The sequence below is a fragment of the Camelus bactrianus genome, chromosome 9 (assembly GCF_048773025.1).
Source record: "Camelus bactrianus isolate YW-2024 breed Bactrian camel chromosome 9, ASM4877302v1, whole genome shotgun sequence".
In the NCBI taxonomy this organism is placed as follows: Eukaryota; Metazoa; Chordata; class Mammalia; order Artiodactyla; family Camelidae; genus Camelus; species Camelus bactrianus.
In genome coordinates, this window is record NC_133547.1 from 10673141 (window position 1) to 10699828 (window position 26688).

General features: G+C 51.0%; 1 protein-coding gene across 7 annotated transcripts; it reads right to left on the bottom strand.

The window, feature by feature from the left end:
• Positions 1–588: 588 nt before the first annotated feature.
• Positions 589–16917, bottom strand: LIPE (lipase E, hormone sensitive type). 7 transcript variants are annotated; one of them, XM_074369580.1, is made up of 10 exons: positions 16776–16917; positions 8913–9448; positions 6656–6746; positions 6398–6543; positions 6015–6200; positions 5569–5863; positions 4501–4728; positions 4089–4265; positions 1626–2056; positions 589–1248 (listed from the first exon to the last, which is right to left on the bottom strand). In XM_074369580.1, the coding sequence occupies exons 2-10, from the start codon at positions 9426–9428 to the stop codon at positions 1021–1023; spliced, it is 2298 nt and encodes a 765-aa protein (XP_074225681.1). In that variant the 5' UTR covers positions 9429–9448; positions 16776–16917; the 3' UTR covers positions 589–1020. The 7 variants fall into 7 exon arrangements, with proteins under 7 accessions (XP_074225681.1, XP_074225677.1, XP_074225679.1 ...); XM_074369576.1 differs by lacking the exon at positions 16776–16917 and adding an exon at positions 16293–16435; XM_074369578.1 differs by lacking the exon at positions 16776–16917 and adding an exon at positions 10882–11037.
• Positions 16918–26688: the final 9771 nt, after the last annotated feature.

Here is a 26688-nt window from a genome sequence, read left to right on the forward strand (position 1 = left end):
CTTGTACTCATCCTTGGATCACCGCCTATGTGAAGCCTTCCCTGACTACCACAGATGAAGCCCATACGGACTGTGACAACCTGTGTCTGAGTCTCTCCCTACATCCTCCCTGAGTCCAGGGTCAGAGACTCCTTGAAACCTAGCCTGGATAGAAATCTCTGCTCCATACCCAGGGCCTGCAAAGGATGAGGGTCTGAGTGACTGTCACAGCTGGGCAGAGCTTAGGTTCCAGTATTTTTGGGTGACCAGTTTGTTTCTGGTGTCCTGTTAGCTTTGCTTCAGTTCTCTAGGGAGTTGGGGCTTTGTTTTCCTGGTAGGTGCTGTGGCTGGGTTTGTAGAGGAGAGTCGCTGAGAAGCCAGGGTCCACTGGCAGTCTACCTGGATTCAGTCTGAGGGGCAGATGGGTCTGTGTTAGTGCGGGGGGGATCCTGGCCTTCCACACTTAAGAATCCAGATCCACAGACCCTTCCTTCCTCAGTACCCAGACGTTGTTCCCAAAGCCTTCTGCTGTCCAGTGATAGGTTTCTCGGTTTTCGACGCTGCCCCCTAGTGGGCGAACCCTCCCACCCTATTTTCAAGAGGCCAAACTAATTAAATAGTTTTATTTACAAAAAAAAGAAAACCAACAAAGAAAACAACCGAAATCAAACCGACCTGCTAGGTAGGGCCAGGCCCCGCCCCGGCGGCGGTCGCAGCAACATAAGGCAGTGGTGGAGTGCAGGTCCAGCTGTCTCGGAGACTGGTTTGTGTGCGCCCCCCTCTCCCAACCCAAGGTTTTAGCTTTCGGGATGCGGGGACGCCCCCAACCCTGCCGTACCCTCGACTTAAGGCACAGCTTATCCCCCACCCCCGGCCGGCCCACGGGAGGGGCGGCATGGGCCAGGAGCCCCTGGCTGGGGTCCCCGCCACCCTTCCCGAGGCGCATGGACCACGGAGCCCTGTGCAGATGGGTACAAGAGGCCTTTAGTGTCGCCCCCCGCACCCTCCCTCTCCCTGCGTGGCCCAGCTCGGTCCCGCGGCTCAGACCAGCGGCGTGGTGGGCGCAGAGGGGCCCGGCGGGTTGAGGACCAGGCGGATGCGCTCCACGCAGACGGCCGCGGCCTGCCGCGTCTCCCGGCACAGTGCCGCCAAGCTCAGGAAGCCGTGCGGCAGGTCCTCCACCACGTGCAGCGTCACGGGCTGGCCCAGGCTGCGCAGCCGGCGCGCGAACATGACCGAGTCGTCCAGCATGGGGTCCAGCGCGCACGCCTGCGGGCGGCGGGGGATGGGGCACAGGGACAGGGTAAATGAACGCAGGGAGGGAGAAATATGTGGACATAGGGATGGATAAAGGCAGGAGACACGGAGGTGGGAAGGGGAGAGAGTTGGGCAATGAGTTTGGCCTCTGCCTAGCTTCTCCCTTCCCCCAGAGACCTCCCCCTCTTTACCCCTTCCCCGACTGTCCAAGCCCAGCGGCGCGTCACTGACCCTTGGTACTCAACAAGACTGTGAGTGGCACACTTCCCCTTTCAGCTGGGCTTTCTCCCTCTTGCCCGACTCTGCTCCGGGAGCTCCGCTCCCCCGGTGCACCAGCACTCGGCCCTCCCCGCTCCTTGCCAGGTGCACCTTCCCTGTCTGACACTCACCACGATGTGCACGGGTGGGAGGGTCTGCAGCATGCTGTCAGGTGCCAGCAGCGGTGACATGAAGGGATTCTTGACAATGGGCGACGAGTAGAGGGGCATCCGAATGGAGCCCTGGCTGGAGCGCCTTGGGTGGAAACCCTCAGGGAAGGCAGAGCCTACACTGCAGACTCTGTCCTTGGTACTCAGCTCTCTGGGCTCATCTCTGGCCTCAGCCTCTTCAGGTGCATCCTCAGGCCCAAGTAAGAAGTTGACGGCTGAGGGTGTGGAGGGGCCAAGTGTCTCTGCTGACAGTGACAGCTCTGGGGTGTCCGCTGTCTCAGAGCTGCCCCTTAGGCTCAGGTCATGCAACGTCAGGCTCTTGAGAGAGTCCGTTCCCAGTAGGCCCTCAGGCTGGGCCAGTGCTGCTTCAGACACACTGCGCCGCATTGGTTCTGCCAGAGAAGCAGGGTCAAGGGGCATCCAGGGCACAGAAAAGCCTGGCTCTGGTGTTTGGGTATGTGGTTGGCTGTCAGGGAAGGTCATGGGAAGAGCAGTGGCCAGTGGAGGAGTTGCATCCTAGGGCTGTGGAGGCCTAGATTGTTCCCCTAGACTCCTTTCCTGGGGATGCATGTTCCAGGCTGCAACTCCAAGGGGGAGGTGGAAGGAGTCACATGTCTTGGAGGTGGAGTTGTGTCCTAATGGAGGGATATGTGTGGTGACTGGGAAGGTTAAGTGCAAGTCACTTTACCTCTGGGAGCCTATTTCCTCTTGTGTACACAGGGGATAAAATAGTACTTACCTCACAGGAGGTGGGGAGGACTCAGGATAAGATTTGGGTTTAGGTACTACTACCCCAGGGAGGTCATAATATATCAGCATTAATGCTTTATTACCAGGCGCCTCCCTGGCCCCAGCACGAGGCCCAGTCAACTTTTTATGGCTGCTTGAGAGAGGATGTGAATGGATCAAAGTAAAGTAGTGAGCAGGCCCACATGGCTTGAAAGGAGGCTCTGTTCACAGGGAGCGAAAAAGATTCTTGAGGACATGTCAGATTCCCAGAGGTCCCACACCTGGAGATAGATCTGCTCCTAAAAGTTCCTTTGTGTTCTTCAGTTTTTCCCTTTCCTTTGAAAGACCAGACAAGCAAGTACACAAATGATACTAAAGATGTGCTTTCAGCCTGCCTCACCACCATTTTTATCAGACCCATGCTGCTTACTACTAGAGCCAGGACCTTACATTTTTCAGTGTTTTTCACTTGTCTTTATAAATCCATGAAGGCAAAATGCAAGACAATATGAGAATAACTGCACAGGTGCTCTGTGCCCCAGAGGGTGCCTGGAACAGAACTGTTAGTTAAAATCACAGGGCACAGCCAGTCAGGGGGCTGGCATCTCCTAAGAGCACCTACTGTGTGCCAGGTATTGTGCTGGGTGCTTGGCACAAACAGGTGTGTGCAGTCCTTAAAACAACCTTATGAGGCAGGGATTCTTATTGTACCTGTTTCACAGAGGAGCAAAGCAACGCTCAGAGATACCGTGAATTGCCCGCATCAGCCAGCAACCAGCCAGTACCTGGTACAGTAGGGAGCTAGACTGGCATGTGTGCCTCCAGGGTCTGCGCCTGTCACCTTTCTCCTACAGGGAAACCCCCAGTGCCCAATGGTCCACGTGCCTAAAATTCAAATCCCTTTTAATTGTTTTGGGGTGTATTTATTTGCATCCATTCGAATATCCAAAAATTAAAAACTGGATTTAAAACACACTCAATTGGAATAATTTTCTGAATAATAGGAACTCTATCTACTTTTGAATGTGCAGTTCCTATTACCCAGAAAATACTGTTGATTTGCCAGAGACATGAAATGAGTTGGCTGTGCTTTAAAAATCCTTAAAATATTAGAAAACAGTGGGGATAAAAATAGATCCCTGCATAGAAAGTGATGATTGGCTGCCTGAGGGTTCTCCCTCTCACTCAGGGCTGGGAATCTCCTCCACTTCTGGGGTCTGTCCAGTTTTCTGAGCCCCCATCCTAGGCTCCTAGGCCAGCCCCTGCAGGAGTTATTTCCCATTTCCTCAGTTAAAAGTGTGGGAAGAATATGGGAGGGCTGGGCTCCCATCTGAGGGACCAAAGGTTTTAATGGCATTATTGAGACTGAAAATCAGGACATGTGGTAGGCCTTGAGTCACTTCCCAGGGTGCCTTTCTGGGAGAGGCTGTTTGGAAAGCTGAATCTTACAGTTCCTGCGATTCTGAGCTGACCCAGGGGACCAGAAGTCCTAGAATGTCTAGGATGTGGCTTATTGTGGAAAATCAGGGCTTTGTGGTAGGGACCTGGAACAGATACGGGGCAAAGCCAGGAGGGTGCTCTCTGCTTCCCTGAGGTTCCAGGGCCCAGCGCTTCTCTTTCCCCAGGGCTTTTGAGGTACCAGGCTGCCCCTCCTGGTCACCGTGGATAGGCGTGTGAGGAAAGGGCTTCACTCACCTGCCACGGGCACTGAGTTTGGGTGGGACTTGTGCCCACTCAGCTCCAGGAAGGAGTTAAGCCATGAAGAGGCGCCCAGGCGGAGGTCTCGGAAGAGCAGGGCTGTGTCCCGCCGCACCAGCCCCATCATGCCCAGTGCCTTCTGGTCTGAGTCAGAGTGGTCCTCTGTCTCCCCACCTGTCAGTGTATGTGGGGGGCTGAGTTGGTCTTTTCCCTTTCTGGGTCCAGTCTCAACATCCAGAACCTTAGGCATCTGTGTCCCCAGGGACCTAAGGACCTCTGATTGCTTCAGTAGGAACAAGGAGATGACTCCTTCATACTCAAGGAGACCACTGGTCTCTAGCCCTTGTCCCCAAAAGACCCAGGCATCCAAGCACCCCCACGCCCCCAGGTTTGTGGGTGTGGGACTAACCAGCATACGCGCTGACACACTTGGAGAGCACGCTGAGGGGCAACAGGGGGTCCATGAGGCTTAGGAGGCGGGAGGGAGAGGCGGTAGACTGCAGCATTGTGGCCGGGTAGGCTGCCATGATGCCATCTGGGACCCGTACTCCATAGGCGGCTGCCCGAAGGGACACAGTGAAGCAGAGGTTTCCGCCAGCACTGTCTCCTGCGAGGCATATCCGCTCACCTGTTGAGCCTGGTTTGGATGGGGGCTTGGTCAAGCCTGGCAGGGAGGAACTGGAGCTTTGCATCAGAAGCATTGGGGTCTCAGAGGTTGGGTGTGAGGGGCCCAACCCCAGGGTCTAACCAACTGCAATTTTAAAGACTGGTAAACTGAGGCAGAGATTTGGACCCATTTGAGGTTTAGTGGTCAGAGGATCGGGCAGGCTTAGGACATTGAGAGCCCTGGAGATCAGGAAGCTCTGGGGAAGCTTGGGAGGCTGGAGATCAGAAGCAAGGAGGATGGGAGGCAGGAGAGGGGAGACCAAGGGCCCATTTCAGGAGGGAGAATCATTGAGGCCAGAAGATGGAAGCCAGGGTTCAGGCTGACAGCATGGAAGGGCCCTGAGGCATGGCCTCATCCTGCTCTGTGCCTCCCAAGATGTTGGAAGAGGGAAGTCAGAGAGGCTGGAAGAAAGGGCTGGAGCAAGGCCAGGTGGCTGGCAGTGCAGGACAGCAGTGGGTAGAGAAACGGGAGGAGGGAAGAAAAGGTCAGAGGACATGGGGAGGTCGGGGGATGGAGTGTCAGGGCTGGAGTCGGGGAGCAGGAGGCAGAAGGAAGAACTGGTTGAGATGGAAGGGGGGAGCACTGGGGCACTGTGGGGAGCATGGAGGCAGGATGGAGGTGTGGGTGGGGGACAAGCAGGGGTGAACGTGTAGCAGAGGGCTCAGTGTTAGGAGATGGAAGGGGAGGCAGGGTGTGCAGGCCTGAGGCTTGAGCAACTAGTTGGCTCATTCCTCCTACACGACGGGGTGGGGGCTGAAGCAGGCTGGGGTAGGACCAGGGAGCAGGTGGCAGTGAGGGGCGTGGGCTCACCTAGGAGGGCACAGTGCTTGACGGCCCAGCAGTAGGCGTAGAAGCACTCCTCCAGCGCACGGGGGAAGGGGGCCTCGGGGGCCAGGGAGTAGTCGATGGAGAGGATGGGGGTCCCCAGCTCCTGGGCCCAGCTCTTGAGGTAAGGCTCATGGGATTTGGAGGTCTGGGCCACGAAGCCGCCGCCATGGATGTGCACTACCAGGGACCTTGAGCGGGGTGCTTGCTGGGGGCGTGGCCGCAGCTCCAGGCTCCTGGGGCCCTCGGACCTCACCAGGCTGCTGAGCTCCTCACTGTCCTGGGGATGAGGAAGGAGGAGGTGGGTGAGGTGTGGGCGGCAGACACACAGGAAGTGGGGCAGGTGTGAGCAGTGAGGCAGGCGGACATGTGGGGAAGGTGCCTCCATGTCCTCAGCTCTGTACTTGTTCTGGCTGGGGCAGGGGCCCTACCTGTCCTTCACGCAGGTCATAGGAGATGAGCCTGACGAGGACGGGCCCGGGGCCTGTGTGGGCCAGTGGGGGTGAGATGGTGACCATGAGCTTGGGGTCAGCAGTCAGCGGCATTTCAAAGGCCTTGGGGGGCAGGCTGAGCAGGCGGCTTACCCTCACGGTGGCTGATGCCATGTTTGCTAGAGACTGGTGGGAGGGAACAGAAAGGGTGCTGGGAGGAGCTGCTGGCAGGGGTTCCCCTCATGCCACCCCTCGGAACTCCAGTCTTTTCCCTCCTGTGCTGCCCCTGGGCCTGGAACACTGCAGAGGCCTGAGATGTGTCTCTGGGCCTCAGTATCCCCATCTTGTACCAGGTTGGAGCCCTCAATGCAGTCCACGCTCACCGATAGCACCTCGATCTCAGTGATATTCCAGAAGGCTTTCCAGAAGTGCACATCCAGGTTCTGTATGATCCGCTCAAACTCAGCCCCACGCAGCTCTGGGTCAATGGCAAAGCGGCCGCTGGTGAAGAGGGAGCTGGCTGTCACACCTAGGGATCAAGAGGGGTGTCAGGGAGCTCCTGGCAGCCTTGCTGGGGCAGTGGTGCAGAGTAGGGGCAGGAGGGGAGGGGAGGCTGCTGGCAGGGCCCTGCAGGGACTCACCAAGGCCCGTTTCATTGCGTTTGTAGTGCTCCCCGAAGGACACCAGCCCGATGGAGATGGTCTGCAGGAATGGCCGGATGGCGGGCGTGAACTGTGGAGAGATGCCGCCAAGTCAGGGACCAGGGGCAGCAGGCAGGAGTGAGGGGCAGCGGCATGAGGTTAGGGGGGAGATGTGGTCCTTCAGCAAACGATTAGTGAATTCCCACTGTGTGCCAGGCACTGTTCTAGGCACCTTCATCGAGCTGATGTCAGAAAGACAGACAATACTCAAATAAAGACGTGCCATGTAATGTCAAGGAATGATGAATGTTTGAAAAGATGGTAGGTGGAGGGGACAGAGTGATGACATGGTTCTCCAGGGGGAACTTTAGGAGGGATCGGAATGAAGGGAGGGAAGGCTGTTCCCTGTAGAAGGCACAACACCTGCAAAGCTCTGAGGTGGGTCTGTGCTCGGTGTGGATGATGCATGGCTGGAGCAGAGTGAGCCACGGGACAGGGGCAAAGGGTGAGGTCAGAGAAGCAAAGGGGCTCATGTGAGGCCTGAGGATTTGGATTTATTCTAGATGTGGATGGAGTCACAGAGGGTGTGAGCTGGGAGAAGGATGATGCAGGGGTTCCTGACACTCAGCGAGGACAGAGATGAGGTGAGGCAGGAAGTGGGGGCCGATTAAGGGGTGGTAGGAAGACAGAAATGGGATGGTCGGAAACAGGGCCAGAGATCTTGAGGCAGAAAGACAGTCAAATGGTGGGGAGACCCAGCATCTGAGAGAGGAGTCAGGCAGCTAAGAAAAGACAATAGTGAGACCAGATCAGAGAAAAAAAGCCACAGGAGGCTGGGCAAGAGGCCAGCGGGGTTCTTCTGTTCAACAAATACTGGCCTAGGTCCTACTGCAGGCTAGGCACTGGGTTGGAGCAGGAGCTGAGCGAGACCTAGACAGAGGCCTCTGTCCTCCGGGGCTGACATTTTACAGGGGGGAGGCTGTCCTGCAACATGGCATAGCTGGGCCCTCAGAGAATAGCTGTCAGGCATGGCCCTGCCCCTGGCCGGGGGCCCAGTGGGCCAGAGAGCACAGTGGGGCTGGTCCTTGGGGCTGGCATGCTGGCTTGGGTGGCCCCAGGATCTCACTCTTGAGCTTCCAAGGCATGGCCAGGACGCAGGGAGGAGCAGGCTGGCCCAGCTCGGCTGATCAATATTTGTGGATTCAGCTTAGGTGAAGGGAAGTTCCCAGGAACACACAGGCTGGGTTGGTGAGGACAGATGGCTCCGCAAGAAAGCAGAGAAAATTGAGGTGGGATGGAGTCTGAGAGACTGCCCAGCTCAGGTGTCATTGAGGTGGGCAGGGGCCCAGAGAGGGCCTGAAGGGATACAGGGTCACACAGCTCCAGATGCTCCTGCTGCGGTTCCCAGATGTGTCTGGCGTCTGGTGGACCCAACACTGACCCCAGACAGGGGCAAGGTGAACCTTGGCTCTGAGCCTGGTGCCCCAAGGGCCCCCAAATTCTCTGGGTCCTCAAACTACTTTTCCTGTGAGTCTGAAGGCCCCTTCTCAGTGCTGATCTGAGCTGTGTCTCCCTGAGGGTGGTTTGGGGTGGGCAGAGAAGGCCTGCAGCTGGGGTTCAGGGCCCTGGTTCATGGAGGAGAGGGGCCACAACCACTTCTTCCTCCCTGTCACCAACTTGGATATGTTCCCTGGCTCTCCCTCAGCCTGAAAGTCTGAATTCTGCAATACTTTAGTTGAATTGATTTGCCCAGGCTGACCTGGGTCCAGGTGAGCAGCCAGGTGCCCCCTCCCCTTAAACCTCTGTAAAATGGGGCTAGCACCCTTCTTCTCTGCCTGCCAGGCCTTCTGTGGGGATGACTAAATGGGGCATGTTCTTACAAACAGGCCTTAAGAACAAAACAATACTGGCTGTTCTCCTAGAGGTTCTCAAATGAATTCAAGGGCTAGACACAGGTCACATAGAAGAATGAATGAATCTCCTGAGTTTACGACTATAGAGAGCAGTGAGGATGCCGGTGCAAGAAGCTATGCAAGTTAAAGATTCCTCTCTGCATGGTGGGTTTGGCCAAGGGGCCACAAATTTGAGACCCTCTGTGCAAGTGCTGTCTGAGTCCCAGACAGCTTCCCCTCCCTGCATCTGTTTGCTGAATCCAGTAACACAGACCATTGTAATTACTCTACTATACTACTGGGCCAGGTTGGGGCCCACCAGGTGCCTTCACTGTGGGCCCAGAGGGACAGGGCAGGGGGCTCACCTGGAAGCCCAGACAGCGGCCGTAGAAACAGCCCTTGTGCAGAGTGACGTACTCACGCAGGAAGTCGGCTGTGACCCCCTCGTCGCCCTCAAAGAAGAGCCTCCCAGGCCGGTTGGTGGCCAGCAGGTGCTGGGCATAGTAGGCCAGAGCACGGAGCTGGGTGAGAGCGGCCAGGTAGGCCTCGAGCTCGGCCAGGTTGTGGCTGGCGCGGAAGAAGATGCTGCGGCGGTTGGAGGCCACGTAGCGTGATTTGTGCAGCAGGTGCGCCAGGCAGCAGCGGGCCGTGTGTACCAGGCTGCGGTACCCGTTGGCCGGCGTCTCTGCGTCCAGGTCGAAGAGGTGTGCCACGCTCAGCAGGCGGCCCAGGGCCGGCTCCAGCCCCAGCGCTTGTTCCCGAACACCCGCAAAGACGCCTGACAGCCGCCGTGCTGTCTCCCCAGGGCCTTGGCTGGAGAAGAAGGCCATGTTGTCCTCTGCCAGGGTCACCAGTGACTGTGTCATTGTGCGCAGGTCCATGCTGTGTATGAGCCGCGAGGCTGCAGGCAGATCGGGAGGCACGTTAAAGCAGGGCTGGATCACCCCTTGCTCAGCTGGGCCCTGGGGTCCAAGCTCTACCCTCCTGCTCCCTCAGACCCACACGTCAGACCACGGTCTCCTCCTTCAGACCCAAGGATGGAGTCTCTGGCCCAAGCCTATTCCTTCCTTGGGACCCACGAATCCAGGTACCTGGACTCTTTCTCCCTCAAGAGCTGAGTTTGATCCCTCAAACCTCGCCTTCCTGAGACCCAGGAGTCCAGGCCCCAGAACCTTCTTCTTTAGGCTCTAGGAGTCCCTGTTCCCTTGCTCCAGCATCTATCCTACAGCCCAGGAGTCTATGTAGCCCTGTTTCTCCTTCCAGGGACCCAAGTTCAGGCATCTGTCTCCATTTATTTTTCTGAGCTCTGGACTCCTAGGTTCTGAGCAATCTGGATCCCCAGTTGGTCCCTTCTCTTAGGACCAGGAGATCAGGCCCCCATCACACCTCCTTCTCAGGCCCCAGATGTTGCCCATAGGCCCTTGCCCTCTGCAATATTTGGGACAGTTCAACCCTCAACCCACCCATTCCCATTCATTGGGTGGCATTCCAGGTCCCTGGTCCCAAGCCCGGTTTTCTTCCTGAACCCAGGAGTTCATAATTCTAGCCTTACTATAAGTGAGGAGTCACTCCTGCCCCTTCCCAGTCCCTCCAGTTTAGCTGTGGGATCCCTTCCAACTCCTTCCCTCTTCCTCTGTGGGTGCTCCTAAACTCAGTCCCACTCTTCCCCCAGCTGGGTTCCCTGGCCTTCAGGCCTATCTACTTGGCTTAGCTTGCAAGGACCAGCTCCTTGCCTAGAAATGATATTCCTCCCTGCTGTTAACCTTGAGCTCGTTCTGCGCTAGACCATATGCTAAGAGCTTTCTGTGCGTTTGCTCGTTTAGTCCTCACTAACCCTCTGAGACCCAGACTTCATCGGTTCATGATTCATCTATTATTAGGAGCATTCCTATTACTCAAGAGAGGAAAACTGAGGCCGAGAGGTGTTAAGTAAGGAGCTGAAGGTTGCATTAAAAGCGGCAGAGCAGAAGTCAGACCCAGATCTCTGGGTCCAGAGCTGTTACTTTTGCTGGTCTTGTTCCAGGGCTCTGGAGGCTAGGCCTCTAGCTCTGGCCTTTAAAAAGTTGCCCTGGACTAGGCCTGACTCCCCACACTTCAGGGTCCCTGGTGATCTTCCCTCCGGGATCCCTGTCCTGTCACCACCAAGTTCTGCACAAGCTGTTCTTGCTACTTCGGTGGGGATGTTGCCCTCTGCTTCCCCTCCGAAGCCCACCCAGCCCCTTGCTAGGCTCCCAAGTCAATGGTCCCCTGATCCTTCAGAAAAAAGTGTCTCTTCTCCCAGGCCCTGGAGCTTGGCAGCGGCTATTCCTGTCTGTCAGCTAGCCGTGAACTCACCCACCCCAGGCCTCTTCAGAGCTGGGACTGAGGATTGTGGCTAGTGCCAGTTGCAGCCTGGGGCGATAACCCTAGGGAGGGGCCCAGCCAGCTCAGGGTGTGGCCACCAGCTCCTCCTCCCACCCAGAAAGGACAGAGAGAACCACGTGCTGTAAACAGAGCATGGGGCCCAACTCACTGCCCCCTCCACCTGCTCCCTGTCATTGTCCCAGCCTCCTCTGCCTTTGAACTCTGGAGTTTTGTCCCCCAAGACCCTCCTCCCTCAGTTCCAGGAGTCCAGACTCCTAGTCCCCTCAACAGTTAGAAGCTGAGGCATCCAGTCCCCCTGTCCCCTCCTCCCTTGGACCCAGGAGTCTCACCCTGGTCTTGAACAAAGTGTGCCCTCTTGCCCAGCCTGGCTGCCCTCCTTCTCCCCAGGGTGGTTTCAGGGAGCAAAAACCCCGTGATCTCAGCTCCCGCCCCCAGGCTTGCCATGGCACAGCCGGCCCCAGCTGTTAGGGGGAGAGGAGGGGGGAGTCAACCCTGCCTGTCCCTCCCAGGAGGACAAAAGCCGATTAAGGGCAGTGCCAAGCTCAGCGAGGGGCCTGAGCCACGGGACCTACTGTGTGGTGTTTCCACACCTGGCACCCTGTACCTGCCACTTAACCTTCCAGCCCATCCTGCCGTGCGTGACTGTCATCCTCACCTCACATATGGGAAACCAAAGCTCAGAGACATTTCACCTTTGTTATTTATTCCACATGCTCCTTGCTTGGCCAGCTCTTTCTCACCCTTCAGGACTAAGTTTCTTACCTCCTCCAGGAGGCACTGTATAACTGCTCCTTCTCATCTAAGATGCGCCCCACCCACACCGCTGCTTTCTGCCATCATATGGAAGTTGTTCTTCTGCCTAGAATTTTACATATTTGCAATTTTCCATTTGTTTGTTTATATGTTTGTAACAAGGTTTATCTCTCTCTTGGGGCAGAACCAGGCATCATGGAGCTGTGAAGCTTTTACAAGTGGAGGTTGGGCTCTTTTGGAAAAAGAATAGAAAATCACAAGTCCAAAATTAGGTACAGGGTCTTGGAAGGGGCCTGTGCAATGAGAGGTCCTTAGGCCTCAGTGTCATTTGCTTGGCTGTAGGTGAATCCACCTCTGTGGCTCTGCCTCAGATGTTATCCCCATGGGGGTATGGGGTGGCCCCAGGATCCATCATGGGGCCTAGTAAATCTTTGAAGAAGGAAGGAAAGTGAAAAGTCAGAGTGGAGGCAAGAGGGGCTGGATGGGAGTTTGGGAGAGGATCACCCCAGGACCGACAGACAGATGGATAGACAGAGGCCTCTGGAGGCAGCTCTAAGCTTGGTGGCTGTGACAACAGAACACTGGCCTAAGCCACTCACCAGGTGATCCTCAACGAGCTTGGTTTCCACATCTGGAAACGGTACTTGGCCATCCTGTCCACTGAGGGCTGGAAATGATCTTTGTAAGCAGTACCCCACAGAGGCATTTCTGCCTATGGTTTGCTTTGTGGTTCTCGCTTGGCCCCACTGAGAGATGTGTTGGGTCATTTTTCCATGTAACATACTATAATATATAATTTACCATTTGCACTGTTTGCTTTCTGGATCTGACACTAGATTAGGCCCTTGTATGTGCCTAGGCCAGCTTGGTATTTTTTGCATGGCTTCGGTTTCCCATTTTGTAAAGCAGCTGTCATTTATTTCCTGTCTATGGGGTAGGGCTCTTTATTGAAGATGAGGGCACAGGAGACCTGGACAGAACAAGAGACCTGCACAAAGCAGTGGGAAAGAGGCTGGAGCCCAGGTGCTGCCCTTTGCCCTGTTCCAGGCATCTCCCTTGAGGGCTTGGCTGGGAGAAGTGGGGAGGATGGGATGTTGAGGTTGCCAGAAACTTGCCAAGAATCCGAGGCAGAGGGCACTGGGGCAGGGACAGGCCACGAGGGCCTCTAGCGAGGACTGGGGCAGAGGGAGGGCTGAGGGTCCTGCCGTCTGGGTACCAGCCCTTTGCCCTAAAGAGTCACAGGACAAGTGGACCTGGCCTGGATTTTGGTCCCTGGGGACTAAGCAGGAGAGAGAACGGAGGTGGGGAAGGAAGAGGGGGGAGAATGGAGGAAGGGCCAGGTCTGGGCCCTGGAAGGGGCAAGGCCTTTAGATGGGGAAAGGCCTGGAGGCAGATGCAGGCAAGGGGGCAGTGACTGTGGCCCAATCCCTGAGTGTGTCTGCATGAAAGAGCAAAAGCTGCTCTAAGACCGCTGTGTGCCAGGCACTGCTCTCTCCCTGAGCTTTGTGTGAGGTAACTCGTTTCATCCTCCCCACAAACTGTGAGGTGGGGGCCATTGTCACCCCTTTTGGCAGATGAAAAAACTGAGATGTGGAGAGATGACATACTGCTCAGGGTCAACAAGCCAGCAAGGATGGTGCAGCTTCTCTGCTGTGTTTTTGTGTGTATCGGTGTTGCTCCTTCTCCCTGTCATGTATCAGCTCTGGGCTTTCTGGGTGGGCAAGTGTGAGTGTGTCTTTGAGGTTCACATGGATGTGCGTTCGCATGAAGGTACCTGTCATGCCTAGCGTTGGTCCCAGCCTGGGTTTGTGGGTGTCCACATTTTTTCTCAGTCTCTGTGTTTTTATGTTTCTCAGTATGTCTGTAGGCATGTTTGCATACAAGTGTCACTGCTTATGTGTGTTTCTCAACCTGTGAGTGTTTCTGTATCTCTATTTCTCTTGGCCTGTGAGATTGTGTGGGCATGTTTGTATGTATATGGATATATATCTTGTCTCTGTGTGCCCGCATGTGTGTGTGCATGCGTGTATGGTACCCATCACTTCCCATTTGCTCCAGCCGGAACCCAGGGCATCATCCTGGCCACCTCCCACTCCCATCCAATCCATCAGGAAATCCTGTTCCCCCTGCCCCCATAGAAAGCACTGGGACCTCGCCCTTCTCCCACCTCCATTGCTCCCTCCTCTAGATGATAGTACCGACTGTTGCTGTGTGTCTGCTTTTGCCCCCTCCATGTCTTTTCCACATAGCAGCCAGAGGATCTTTCTAAAACTTAAACCTGGCCACACACTCCCAACCCTTCAATACTCTCTTGCTCTCAGGATAAAGCCCCAAATCCTGGACATGGCCTTGCAAACCAGGTCCCATCTGGGCCCTCTGTGGGCTCCTCCCCACCCCCTCCCGCTCAGCTTCCTTCATGCTGTAAGGTACCACGTCCTTGGGCCTCACGGTTCTGCCTGGGCTGTCCTCTCTGCCCATGGTGTCCCTTTTGCCCCACAGTCAACCCTAGCTCATCTTTGGGTCCAATGTCACCTCCTTGGGAAGCCTCCCTCTTATATTTTACCAGGATTCTCTCTTCAACACAGTTTGGCATATGAGAAAACTCAGATAGTCAGATAATTATATCTGATTTGTGGGATATTTATTAATGTCTGTATCCCCAGCTCAAACATGAGTCTGTCCTCACCGATGAGAGTCCAGCCTGGTACGGGTGTGGATTTGTTGAATGTCTACTGAATGAATCTGTGTGACTGGAGAATTTCGGGTCCAGAATCAAGGTTGGAGCACACAGCAGTTTTGGTCTCACACACTTCCTGCCTTCAGGAGGCTGGGGGTGGCTACCTCCCTGCCCTCACTGGTCAGGTAAGAAAGCCTAAGTGCGCTCAGTCCCTGAGAGCCTCAGTGTCGTCATCTGTGAAATGGGGTGATCATAATAACAGTAGTGTCATCTGTTACTGGCAAGATGAAACTGATGAGTAGGATTGCTCCAGCCAGCCTAGATGCCCCTGGGGCAGGGGTGGGGTCTGATTCACTCAACAGAGGCCTGTACCAGGATAGGGCTTCAGGAAATGACAGGAGAATCTAGGATCTTGGGGGATTGAGCCTTTGTGAGTAGGTAGGCCCATGGGTTTGTGAGTAGGACTGGCTCAGTCCATGCAGGGACCCCTAGCCAAGAGGATTCTAACTCCTCACAGCAAGCCTAAAGGCAACACGATTATTCTTATCCCCACATTGCAGTCCATGCATTCCTGCACTGATTAATTGAATAAATATATTCCTGGCATACCTGGCTGTACAGTTGTAGGGTTAACAAAGCAGACACAGCCCTGATCTCAGGGCACTCACTGTCTAGTTGGGAGTAACAGTAATGATAACCTCCACCCCTCCTGAGGGCTTGCTGTGTGACAGCGCCAAACACTACTACACTCATCGAAACCTCACAGTGGCCTAATGATAGGCACTCCTATCATTATGCCCATTTTATAGCTCAGAAAGTTGAGGCAGGGAAGGAGGGAGCCTATTGTTCAGTGTACCACTCCTTATAGCCAGAGGAACCAGGTCTTGAAGGCCCATTTCTTTACCATGGGTACTCTGGTACCCTGTCCTGTTTGTGAGGCTGTGTCTTGCAGTGTGACAGGGAATGCCCTCAGGCCCCAGTATGAGCTCTGAGCCTGTCTGAGCCTGAGTGTGTGTATCTGGAGCCAACTCCAGTTCTATCCTTGGCTAATGATAAAGTTTGTGGCTGGGAGGATGATGAGTTTGGGGTCTCTCAGCCCAGGAGCTGGGTCAGTTTCTTTCCTGCACAGGAACTTCCTATAGGGTTCTTGCTTGGACTGACATATTCTCCTAATCCATCAAGGAGTTAGTGTATGCCTCTGCCTGAGGCTTGCAGCATCTCTGTTGGTCTGTCAGTGTTTCTCCAGCCTGCTGAGATCTGTAAATGTGACGCCCTAGGGAACCCAGGTGACAGCCTTCCTTCTCCCAAGCCATGGTTAGGCTGTCCAAGGAGTAGTCCTAGTAGTAGGTGTCAGGAAATTAGGAGGCCAGGCTGAAGTAGGTGGACTGACAATGAATGCGTGAACATACTGAATGAGGGACGATGGGACAGGAATGTTTTGAGCTGTACTGCACCCCTTCTCTGGGCCAGGCATTCCCCACTGTGGGGCACTCCTTCCTCCTAGCTCCCCCTAACTCACCCCTACAATTCCTGTTTGGACAGCAGCTTCTAAACCTCTTCCCCATTACTGTCTCAAGAGTGCCAGAGACCTGAAAATCGGCGCTTCAACCATTTCCCATGTTGAAAACACGAGGCAAGAGCTGCTTACGGCCACAGAATGAATACGGCGGAAAAGCGCAGATCCTGGTCCTGGATACTCACATTCTGGATTCTCCTCCCAGTACAATACTGGGGCGTCCAATAGTTTATCTGCTGGGGGTATTTCCCTCTCACATCACCCCTTTTTCACAATGGATTATCCCTGTAACCCCTTTCCCCCTCGCAGGGCGGCAAGGAGCCAGTCCACCGGTTTCTCGCTTCTCTTGGCACAGGGTCAGTCCACTCTGTCCCTCAGTTTCCCATGGGATGTCTAGGGTTCCTGCCGGGCTACTGCCAGCCCCTACTCTCTCACCTTTGGCTTTGCCTTTTCGCCACCGCCGGTGCCTGTGACTTTTGGACCTCTCTTGAACCCTCTTCGAGGCCGGGGCCCCAGCGGCCTCCGAGGGCCTCGTTTCTCTGGCCGATTCCATCAATTTTCCGCGGTCCCGGCCCCGGGGCCAATTCTAGCCGCCAGTCCCCGCCCCGAGGGCCAATCCTCGCTAAGCAACAGTGTCGGGCCCCCATGCCACCCAATCCCAGACTTACTCCTGAGGCCCGCCCCCTGAGCAAGGCGGGCCAAGCTCCACTGCCCAGCCCCGCGCCCGCAGCCAGGACCTACAGCATGGCCCCGCCCCCTCACTCGCATTAAAGGGCCCGCGACTAACAAAATGCAGCCCTGGAGGTGCCGAAAACGGTATGCGGGCCGAACTAGAAGGGGAATCTCGAGAAGTCCCCCAGCAAGGAATCCCCCCCGAGGTTGTCACGTGTTGGTTGTCATCCTCGTCTTCCCACTCACCTTCCCAAGTAGGGATCGTCAAGAAAGCATACGGCCCGCCCGCAGGAGTTGTTGAGCGGGGTGCCACTTAGCCTCTGCCTCGGGGCCGGGGATGGGTCCAGGTCCTCCGGCAATTTAAAACAGGGAAGAGCGGCAGGTCAGGAGGCGTGGCTCTGCTAGCGAGCCGTTGGAGAACGTAGCCCCGCCTTTCCTCCCTGCCTTATCTTCTAGTTCTCCTATTGCTCCCTTTCTTGGGGTTCTTTTCTCTGTCCTGTTCCTCCCCGCAAGAATGGAAGGTTGGGGGGGGGGGGCGTGTTGTAGCGTGCTTGGCGCCTGCGCACTAGAGCCAAACTTCGCACAGGTCCGCAGGGAGGAGAGGCGGCCGCGGCAACTGCGGGAACTGCGCGTGCCTGGGTAAAGGCGGGAAACAGGATGCTCGAGGCTCGCGCATGCGCACACACTCAACTGAATCTGGGAGCTCGGGGAGAGGCGGCTTTGGTTGTGGCGGCGCTGCGTTGAGGGCGTCCCTTGAGACTGGGTTCGGGAGGCCTAGAGAAACGGCTGTACACCGTCAAGGCCGGAAATAGCAGATCTGGAATCCTCTCTTCCCACCCCGCCCCTCCTGTCCGCCCTCCAAAGCACATGACCAGCCCTAGCACTGAGAGACACAAACGACGCTCTCCTCAGTCCTAGCCCTTCCGGGGGGCACAGGCCTCTGGGCTGAGACCTGCATTACCAGTCTTTGGACTAGCTGGCCTCACAGCGCCTCAGTTTCTGGATTGGGGCTGCATTGTTTTCCCCGCCTCAGGCTATACCACCGTCACCCACCTTCCGTGGCTAGAACTTGCGTGCCCCCCTTGTGCAGAGCAGGACCATTGAGTCTCGAGGAGGAGTTCAAGGCCTGAGGCTGGACCCGGCGGGCATCACTGCCGGCCTCAGAGGAGGGGCAGGAGTGCTGGCACCAGCGGAGTCTTGGGCCCACGACCCGCTCACACCGCTCCCCCCAACGCTCCCCCAACTCTCCCCCAACTCTCCCCCAACGCAGCCCTGACCTTGCCTGGACATTGGCGGAGCCCCCGCCCTCTCCCAGCTCCCCCTTCTTGAGATGATAACAGGAGGCCATGGTCCTGGCGGGACTGGAACTCCCCCTCGGCTGAGGGGAAGGCTGTCAGAGAAACAAGTGTCTTCCTGCCCACTGGGCAACCCAGAGAGCTCAAATGTCGCTCCTGCCCGATTTTCGGCCTGCCCCGCGTGGAAACTGCCCGAAGGTAAGTGTCCACGTTCAGCAATGTGTGCAGGTGCCCACCCAGTGCCTATCCCAGAGTGGTGCTCAGAGAGTTCTGGGACCCAGGAATGAGTACTGGCCCCTCGCCCAGAGACCCATACAGCTTCTGTTTGATTTCTCCCAGATCCCTGCGGGGAAGGCAGCCTGGTGCAGGGGAAGGAGTTAGAGCCTGGCTGAGTACCCTGGCTTGGCCAGCCCTAACTGCCCGGCCTCAGGCAAAATCCTTCTTTTCTAGGCCTCAGCTCCCTCCTCTATCAAATGGGGCTGTTGACCTGTGTCTGGCAGGACTGTTGAGAGAGGACCTCAGCTAACCTGACATTCTGGAGGTCTTAGTTCTTCTTGAGGGAATGAATGACCATCCCTGGGAAGCTCCTTTCCTGGAAGCTAAACTTACCTGTGTTCCGGTAGTGTCTGGGGTTCTGGCTGCTGGTTTTCTTCCTGGGTACTGGCATCCCACCGAATCCTGACATCACTTCGTAACCAGGTTTCCCCCTGAAGGCCAGCTTCATTCCCTGGGCCACTGTTCCATCCCTCTTGGCTGATGAATCAGTCTCTAAGGAAGACCTCAAATCTGATTCTGTGCCTGAATCTGTGACCCATTCAAGAAGTGTCTTCTGCTCTGAGGCCATTTGCTGTATGAATGGTTCTTTTGGTTTTGATAGAAAATGCCACTGGGCCAAAGATCCCTTTGGGGATTTGGCTCCCTGGGCTGGAGCTATGGGCTGGGCTGTAGGGTCTGATTGTTGCCATCTCTGTTGTGACATAGGTTCAGTTTGGCCAGGTAGTTCATTTTTGAGCCCATGTCCTGGTTGGGTTCCAGGTTCCTCTCTTAATTCTGGCTCCTGTTGAGTTCTAGGTTCTTTTCCTTGCCTAGGTCGGTGCTGTGAGGCAGCTTCCTGTTTTGTGAAAGGCACTCTTTGTGTGGGAGGTGATTGCTCTGCTGCAGGTTCCTGTGGGGCAAGAAATTCATGCTGCAAATTACTTTTTTGTTGGTCTTGAGGTTCCTGCTGGGCTTCAGCTTCATGTTGGGCAAGGGGCTCCTGCTGAGTGATGGGTCTTTGCTGTGAAGCAGGCTCCTCTTGTGTACTGGGTCTCTGCTGAGCCTCAGATGCTGTCTGGGCTGTGGGTGTCTTTTCTGGCCCAGACTTTGGCTGGGTGATAGGTGTCTGATGTGGCTCAGGCTCCCAGCTGGGCCTAGATACTGACCTAGAACCTGGCTCCATTGATGTTATTTCCCTCAAGGAAGATGCTGATCTCCCAGGGTTCATCCTTCTGGGCCCCTATAGTCCTCCTTTGTCATAGATCTCTCACTGATTGCTCATGATGACACCTCCCTTTGGGTTCCACTGCTTCATCCTGGCATTCCTGGTGTTCCTTTTTAAGGCAGTTGGCAGGTGTCCCCCTATTCTTGTGCCAAGTGATATGCTTCTGTGCCTCCTGCCTTGGGAGGAGGGATTGGGAATAGGAGGAGGCTATGTGCCCAGCACACTCTCCTATCAGAAGGGAGGGGCATGCCCTGTTGTGTCATAAATAGGACCCCCACCCAACTCACCACTCATTTAAAATGCTTCTTCTCATAAGGTCAGCAAATCAACTTAGTCCTCTATTTCACCTGGGTGACAGAAGCCAGATTCTGGATGAGCGTTCCTTTTCTTTTCTGTCCTGATGTTTGAGGAAAAGGTCAGAGGAGGAGGCAGGATCTACACCGTTTTAATGTTTTACTCTTTATTCATTCTTTCAAATGTTTGTCACTTTAATTTCCTTATATTATCATTCTGATCATTTTACTCTCTTGTTAAAAAAAAACACACCTTCCCATTTTTTTCAGCTTGAAGCCCTTTTCAGTGCATTTGAGATCTTCCATACCATCTCTCTAGCCTGGAACTATGCTTCTGCATATATGTGTTCTATAGTAGAATGGAAACTTACAGAGTCAGATGGCAAATGATGATGATGATGATGATGTTAATCATAAATACTGGAAGCATTTTACATACTAGGAAACTGTCACGTTTTAAAAAAATCTATATTATCTTTAATAAGACGTTGTCTGATTTACTGCCTTAACTTCTTTCTTTGCCCCACCTAGCTCTTACCTCAGAAAGTTTTGTTGAATGAACAAAAAAATAAAAAGTTGGGCAGTGGGGAGAGAGAGTGAGGTTGGTGTTGGGGAGAGGTGTGTGTAGAATCTAGATTGAGTTTGGAATTTACCGGGTAAAAGCAGTTGACTGGATTGAACATGAATTTCCAGACCCCATTGAAAGAAATGATTTTGATCTATTACATTTAAATATATTAATTGACTTATGTTTGCTACTTGCCTGGTTGTATTTAAGGTCAGGTGGTGCCAGCTAGGAAACCTGGGCTTCCTGGTTTCTTTCATGTAAGTAAGCTTAAGCCTGGGTAAGTAGAGGCACAGGAAAAGACTGTCAGGAGAAGGCACTACAGGGAGCAATAATTTTAGCAATAATGCTTTTTGGGAGAACACTAGAATGGTTTAGGGAGTAGGTACAGGGATGAGGAGCTTGAGGTGGGAGAAGGGCATCTTCAAGGTGTGCTTACTCCCTGTTGACTGAGAATGTTTCATTGGGAAGGTGGGCTCTCAGAGCTCCTATAAAGGCAGAGCAAAGCTTACCAGCTGACATCCATTGTCTGAGAGATTGCTGGCAGGCTCTGGAGTGTTTGCTTGGCTTTTTGTGGTGTCACTGGTGTCCTAGGTTGAAAACAAAAGGGAGAGACTACTGTTAAAGACATTTTTAAAATTTAATTTTTATAAGAGCTTTAAAAGTGTTAAAAGACTCATACAGTGGAAAACTTACGTGCTTATTTATTTTGTACATAATAGTATATTCTCCATACCTTTTTGTATGTAAACATAATAGTTTAAAAACAAAAATGAGCTCATACTATAAATATTGTTTTTCTCTGTACTTTTACAAAGTCTTTAATTATTGCACAATATTATACGTCTACAGAAGTTCATAAAACTACATGTGCAGTTCAATAAATAGGTACAAAGAGAATATTCATGGAACTACCCAGGTCTAGAAATAGAATATTGCCAGCAACCCTCCTCTTTCTGATCACTATCCTCTCTCTCCCCATCACAGTGATAGTCCCCCACTATTATAGTAAGCATTTACTTTTTTTTTTTTTATAGTTTTACCACCTGTATATACATTCCTAAATAGTTTAATTTTTTTGAACTTTATGTATATGAAATCATGCCATAACTATTCTCTTTTTTCCCTTTTACTCAACATTATGTTTGTAAGATTCATTTATGTTATTTTGTTATTGTTCATTCTCAATGGATATATAATATTCAAATATACTCCTGCTTATTCATTGGCTACTTTTCAGTTTGGGGTACTTATGAACAATGCTATGAAACCCTTGTACATGTCTCCCAGTGTACATAAGCATGTATTCCTTTTGAGTATACATCTGAGAGTGGAATTGCTTGGTCACAGAGCTTAAACTTTAGTAGAAAACCACCAGCACTTTTTCCAAGTGATTTACCACTTTATGCTTCCATTAGCAGAAGATGAGAGTTTCTTTATTCTGCTCTCTGCCAACACTTGGTACTGTCGCACATTAATTAAAGTTGTTGTCAATCTGATCATGTACAGTGATCTCTGTTTGGGTTTAATTCATGTTTTCCCAGTTACTAGTAAGTTTGTGTGCCATTTCACATGTTGATTAGCTATTTGGATTTCTTGTCTCTGAAGCGCCTGTTCAAGTCTTTTGTCTATTTGTTGTGTTACCTGCCTTCCTCTCATTGATCTATAGGAGTTCCTTATATAGTTTGAATATTAACCCTTTGTCGATTATATATGTTGCAGACATTACCTCTCCTCTGTAGATTGTCATTTTATCTTCTTGGTGGCCAAATTTCTTAATTTCAGTGAAGTCAGATTTATTAATTTTTTCCATTACGACATACTTTTTGTACCTTGTTTAAGAAATTCTTTCCTACCTCAAGGCATGAATATTCTTCTGCATTCCCTTACAAGTTTGTCTTTCAAATTTATCTTTTTAATCCACTGAAATTTATTTTTGTGATGTGTTTGAAATGGGTGTGGGCCTCTGCACCTTTTTTTCACTTAGTATATTGTGGATATCTTTCCAATCAGTAATAATAATTATCTATCTAATTATTTTTGACAACAGCAGAATTGCCCAATATGCTTTTGATGAATTTTTTAAACTGAAGTATAATTGACATATAACATTATATTAGTTTCAGGTGCATAACGTAACAATTTGGTATTTTATACATTGTGAAATGATCACACAGTAAGTCTGTTAATGATGAACATTTAAAATTTTCATTTCTTTGTCAATACAAATACTGCTATAATTAGTATTCTTGTACATATATCTTTGAGTATCCATGCTAGTATTCTATAGTAGAGATCTTAAAGCATCCAGATTACTTGTTAAAAGGAACACACATTTAAGTTTTTGATAATTACTACTAAATTGTATTTTACTTCCATTAACAGTGATTTATCTTATTCTTGATAATATCATAGTATCAATCAGTTTAACATTTGCCAGGTTACTTTTTCTATGACATTTAAACAGTTAGACTAGGGATGAATCAAGTTCTATTTGACATCAACACTGGTGTAATTGTCAGAGATCAATGACCAGGTCTCCACAACCCTGTCTCTGTCCACTTTGATAAGCAATGGCATTCTATCATTAAAGAATTTTGCTAAACCTCTCTAGTCTTAAGAGAATTATATTTTGCTCTTTCTATTTCCTTACAAGGTGACATTGAGTAGAAAGGGCTAAGGTGTGTGCTTATCCTGGTCTCCACTTCATCTCTCTTGTCTCTTTTCAACACCTGCTTCATCCCTAGTTGATTCCACAGAGTGACCAAGTTTAAGGAAGGTCATTCTTTTGCAACTTACTGGTTTTCTTTACCCTGCCCTTGAAATGATCACAGGGGCACTGGCAGCCGGGGCACTGTTGTGAGTTTTCTTTCAGAGGCTCTCAGGAACCAATCTGAAATAAAGGGTTTGCTGCTTAGGAGGGTTAATATGTTTGAGGGCAGGGCTTCACTTGGCATCTTCCTCTCCTCTTTCTCATACTGCAGTGGGTGTGGCAAAGGGTCAACAAAAACAGTCACCACATCCAGTTCTATGAGCACCAGGGTTTCTAGGTTGTTTTGCCTGACCTGTATGGGCAAGAATTTGGTGGCAGATCTGGAAGAGGCATGAGAGTATCATTAGAGAGACCCAAAAGTGAGGAGGAAGACCTAGGTGTCTGCCTTTTAGTGGCTGCTTTACTTCAAGCAAGTCATTTTGCCTCTCTGATTTCAATCTAACCTGTGAGTAAAGTAAGATTGAGAATAGGATTCAGGAAGATCTTAGAAAGCAGCCCTGGATTGTTGGGGGAAAAAAGGGAAAGGGGGTTTGGGCAGCCAGAGATTCAGGCAGCTCTCCCCTGGACCTTGGAGCCCTTGCCTCAGCTCTTGCCTGTGACTCAGGAAGAAAATAATTGTTGGTGCTGCATGTGGTGGGCTGGTGGAGAGGGGAAAGGGTGAGGTCAGCTCAGGTAACATCTGCATTCGTCTCAGAGGGACTCGAGGGAGTGAGTTGGGATCTTGATGGTACTTCGCTGTTGTTGATGTTCAATTACTGACCTTTGCAGTCACATTCTTGGGCGCCTTCCTGGAGCCTCCTCCAGACCAATCTTGGCGTTGGTCCCTGTGGCCTCTGGCGACCCCTGTTGGAAGGAAACAGGTCACTTCCAGGCACTGGAAAGGGAAGGGGCCAAAAGAAACCATCCCCCATCATTGTGCTGCCTAGGTCAGTGCAGCTCCATTTCTTTTCCTTTTTTACTCAGGGATTCTAGGGCACTTCAGGAGAGAAGTATTTTAAATGGATAAGGAATTGAGGTTTACAGTCTAGCCTAGAGAAAAGCTAGGCTGGAGGTAGGGGAAGAAGGAACAGCTTCTGGATAGAAGAGAGGACAAAAGGTAAGGGTTAATCAAGACCTTACAACCTCCCTCCATTAAGATCCCCTCTACACACATGAAAATCCTCAAGACTTAGGAATGAGAGCAAGGAGTAGATTATTCCATAAAGCAGTCAGGAACTTCACCTGACCTCCATGTTTGGTTGTATTTGAATGCATAGTTGCAGTTTAACCGTAAGAAGACAATATTTATCTTTGTTCCTCTGGAACAAATCCTTGCCCCTTTAGGCCTCTATTCAAGGCTGTCTTATCACCTGATGCTATCTTATTCCCACTTTGTCATACCTAAAATATTTGTATGACAATCAAGTATGATGTTTTATAGAGATTCTGGGGCTAGAACTTGGCCCAGATAATGCTTCCTCTGAATAGGGGTTTCTGATCTTTCCTGTCAGAATTAATTATGTCTTCACCTGTTTCCCCATGACATTCGAATGCAGCTCTCTCATTGCCAATTACACTTACAGTTTGTTGTTTGAAATATGTTGTGGACTGAATTGTGTCCCTTTAAAACTCAATGAAGCCGTAACTCTTAATAAGTCAGAATGACTGTTTTTGGAGATAGGGCCTTTAAAGAGATCATTAAGTTAAAATGAGGCCCTTATGGTGGGCTCTAATCCAGTCTGATTTGAATCTTTATAAGAAGAGATTTGGGCACACAGAGAGACACCAGGCATGTTACACGCACAGAGGAATGACCAGCTTTCAAAATTGTGAGAAATTAAGTTACTGTTGTTTAAGCCACCCAGTCTGTGGTATTTTGTCGTGGCAGTGCTAGCAAACTATAAATCTGTCTCCTTCCCTGGACTCTGAACCAGTGGCTCAGTAGTCATTCAGCTACACGGCTCCTGACACATCATAGGCACATTTATGTTTCTGTAATAAGCAGACAGACAAGCTGTCTAGAGAGGGCCCTTAGAGCAGCTTCTGGCTCCATCCAACTCCCCTATTTCCCAGACTCGTGCCCTTTCTGCCACACAGATGGAGGGTGTTGCGTCATTTCTCCAAGTGCTGGTTTCCAAATTGTTCTCATGTGCTGTTTTGAGTGGTGTTAAAGTAATTTCAACAGGCATAGCCCCTGCCATCTAAGCTTTTCTAATATTTTTCACCTGACCTCCATTTCTGGTTCCAGAGAAAAGGCACGGAATATTAGAGCCAGATGACATCTTGGAGATTATTAGTGGTACCAGTTCATTGAGATGTTTTTCTTTTTTCTTTTTAACGCAATGTAACTTTATTAGAGAAAACTTATAAAGTACAAATAAAAAAATCTTTACTGTTAACAACTGTTGGAATTTTAGTACATTTCCTGTATATAAATTTTCAATGTAATGATAACCATACCATGTGAACAAATTTCTTTTTGTTCACTTTGTAAGCTTGTTCCTGTGTTGTCTCACAACACTCATGACAGAATTATATACTCCCAAGTATATGCACTTCAGATTATTTAACTGTTCTCTCATTGCTGAATATTTAGATTATATTATTTTTGGATATTGATAAATTTGTTTGTGCTTGTAACTGTTTTCCAAATGTTGCATTTGTGCCTTGAGGAAGATTTCCCAAGTGGAATTACTGGGACAAAAGTTAAGAACAGTTTTATGTTTCTTTATATAATTACCAAGTTGCTTTTAAAAGGGTTGTACTAATTATAAATCACTATCTCTTTTTTTGTCAGGTGAGGAAAGTGAGACCCAAAGAGAGCAAGTGAAAAGCCCAAGTTCACCAAGGTAAAGATGACTCATCTGGAGCTAAAATCCAGGTCCAAGACTCTTAGTCTGTTGTTCTTTTTGCAGCCCTGCATGACCCTAATTTCATGGTGTAACTGAATATGAAGCTGCATGTTACTAAGTATTATGTCCCTCAAAACAAACATCAGACATTTTTGGAACACTTTTATGATTTTTGCTATAGCTTATACCACCTCTACTGTTATTTATTTCATACTTTATTTCTTTAAATAAATTTAACTTACATAACATCTTCATTTGTGCAATATTTTCTGTGAGATTACATGTTTGATACTTAGATTTTTTTCTAAGATGCATTAAAACATATGACTATTAAAGTTAAAACTTATTTAAGTTGTACATAAGATCAGTTTTGGAAAATAGTGGTACTGTGGAACAAGCATGGACTTTACATCCATACAGACCTGGGGTCAACTGCTTGCTTTGTCAATTATGTACGTAATCTTGCAGAAGTCATTTAGCTTCTGTGATCTTTGGTTGTCTGGTTTGTAAAGAGAGAGTATTGGTATCCACCTTGCAGAGTTGTTAGGAATAAATGAGCCACTGTGGATGCAGTGCCCAAGTACGGTTTTCAGTATATGATGGTTATTATTTGGATTTTACTACAGACTTCTAATTATTTCCCAAAGTGAGCATCTATGCTGGAGTGTTAGGCTTATTGTTCTCTGCTGTAAAGAAGTTACTTCCACTTGTTAGGTTTTGGGGTAGATCTATTATTCTGACTTCTCAGTTCCACTACATATTAGTGTTGTGATTTTGGGCAAGTTGCTTAACTTTTCTGTGCCTCATTTACATAATTTGTAAAATGAGGCTAAAAATAGTACACAAGTGTAGGTACCTATATCTGTTTCCTAGCTCTGTCCACCAGAGGGCCTAGACGCAATAGCACCTAGGAGCAATGGGC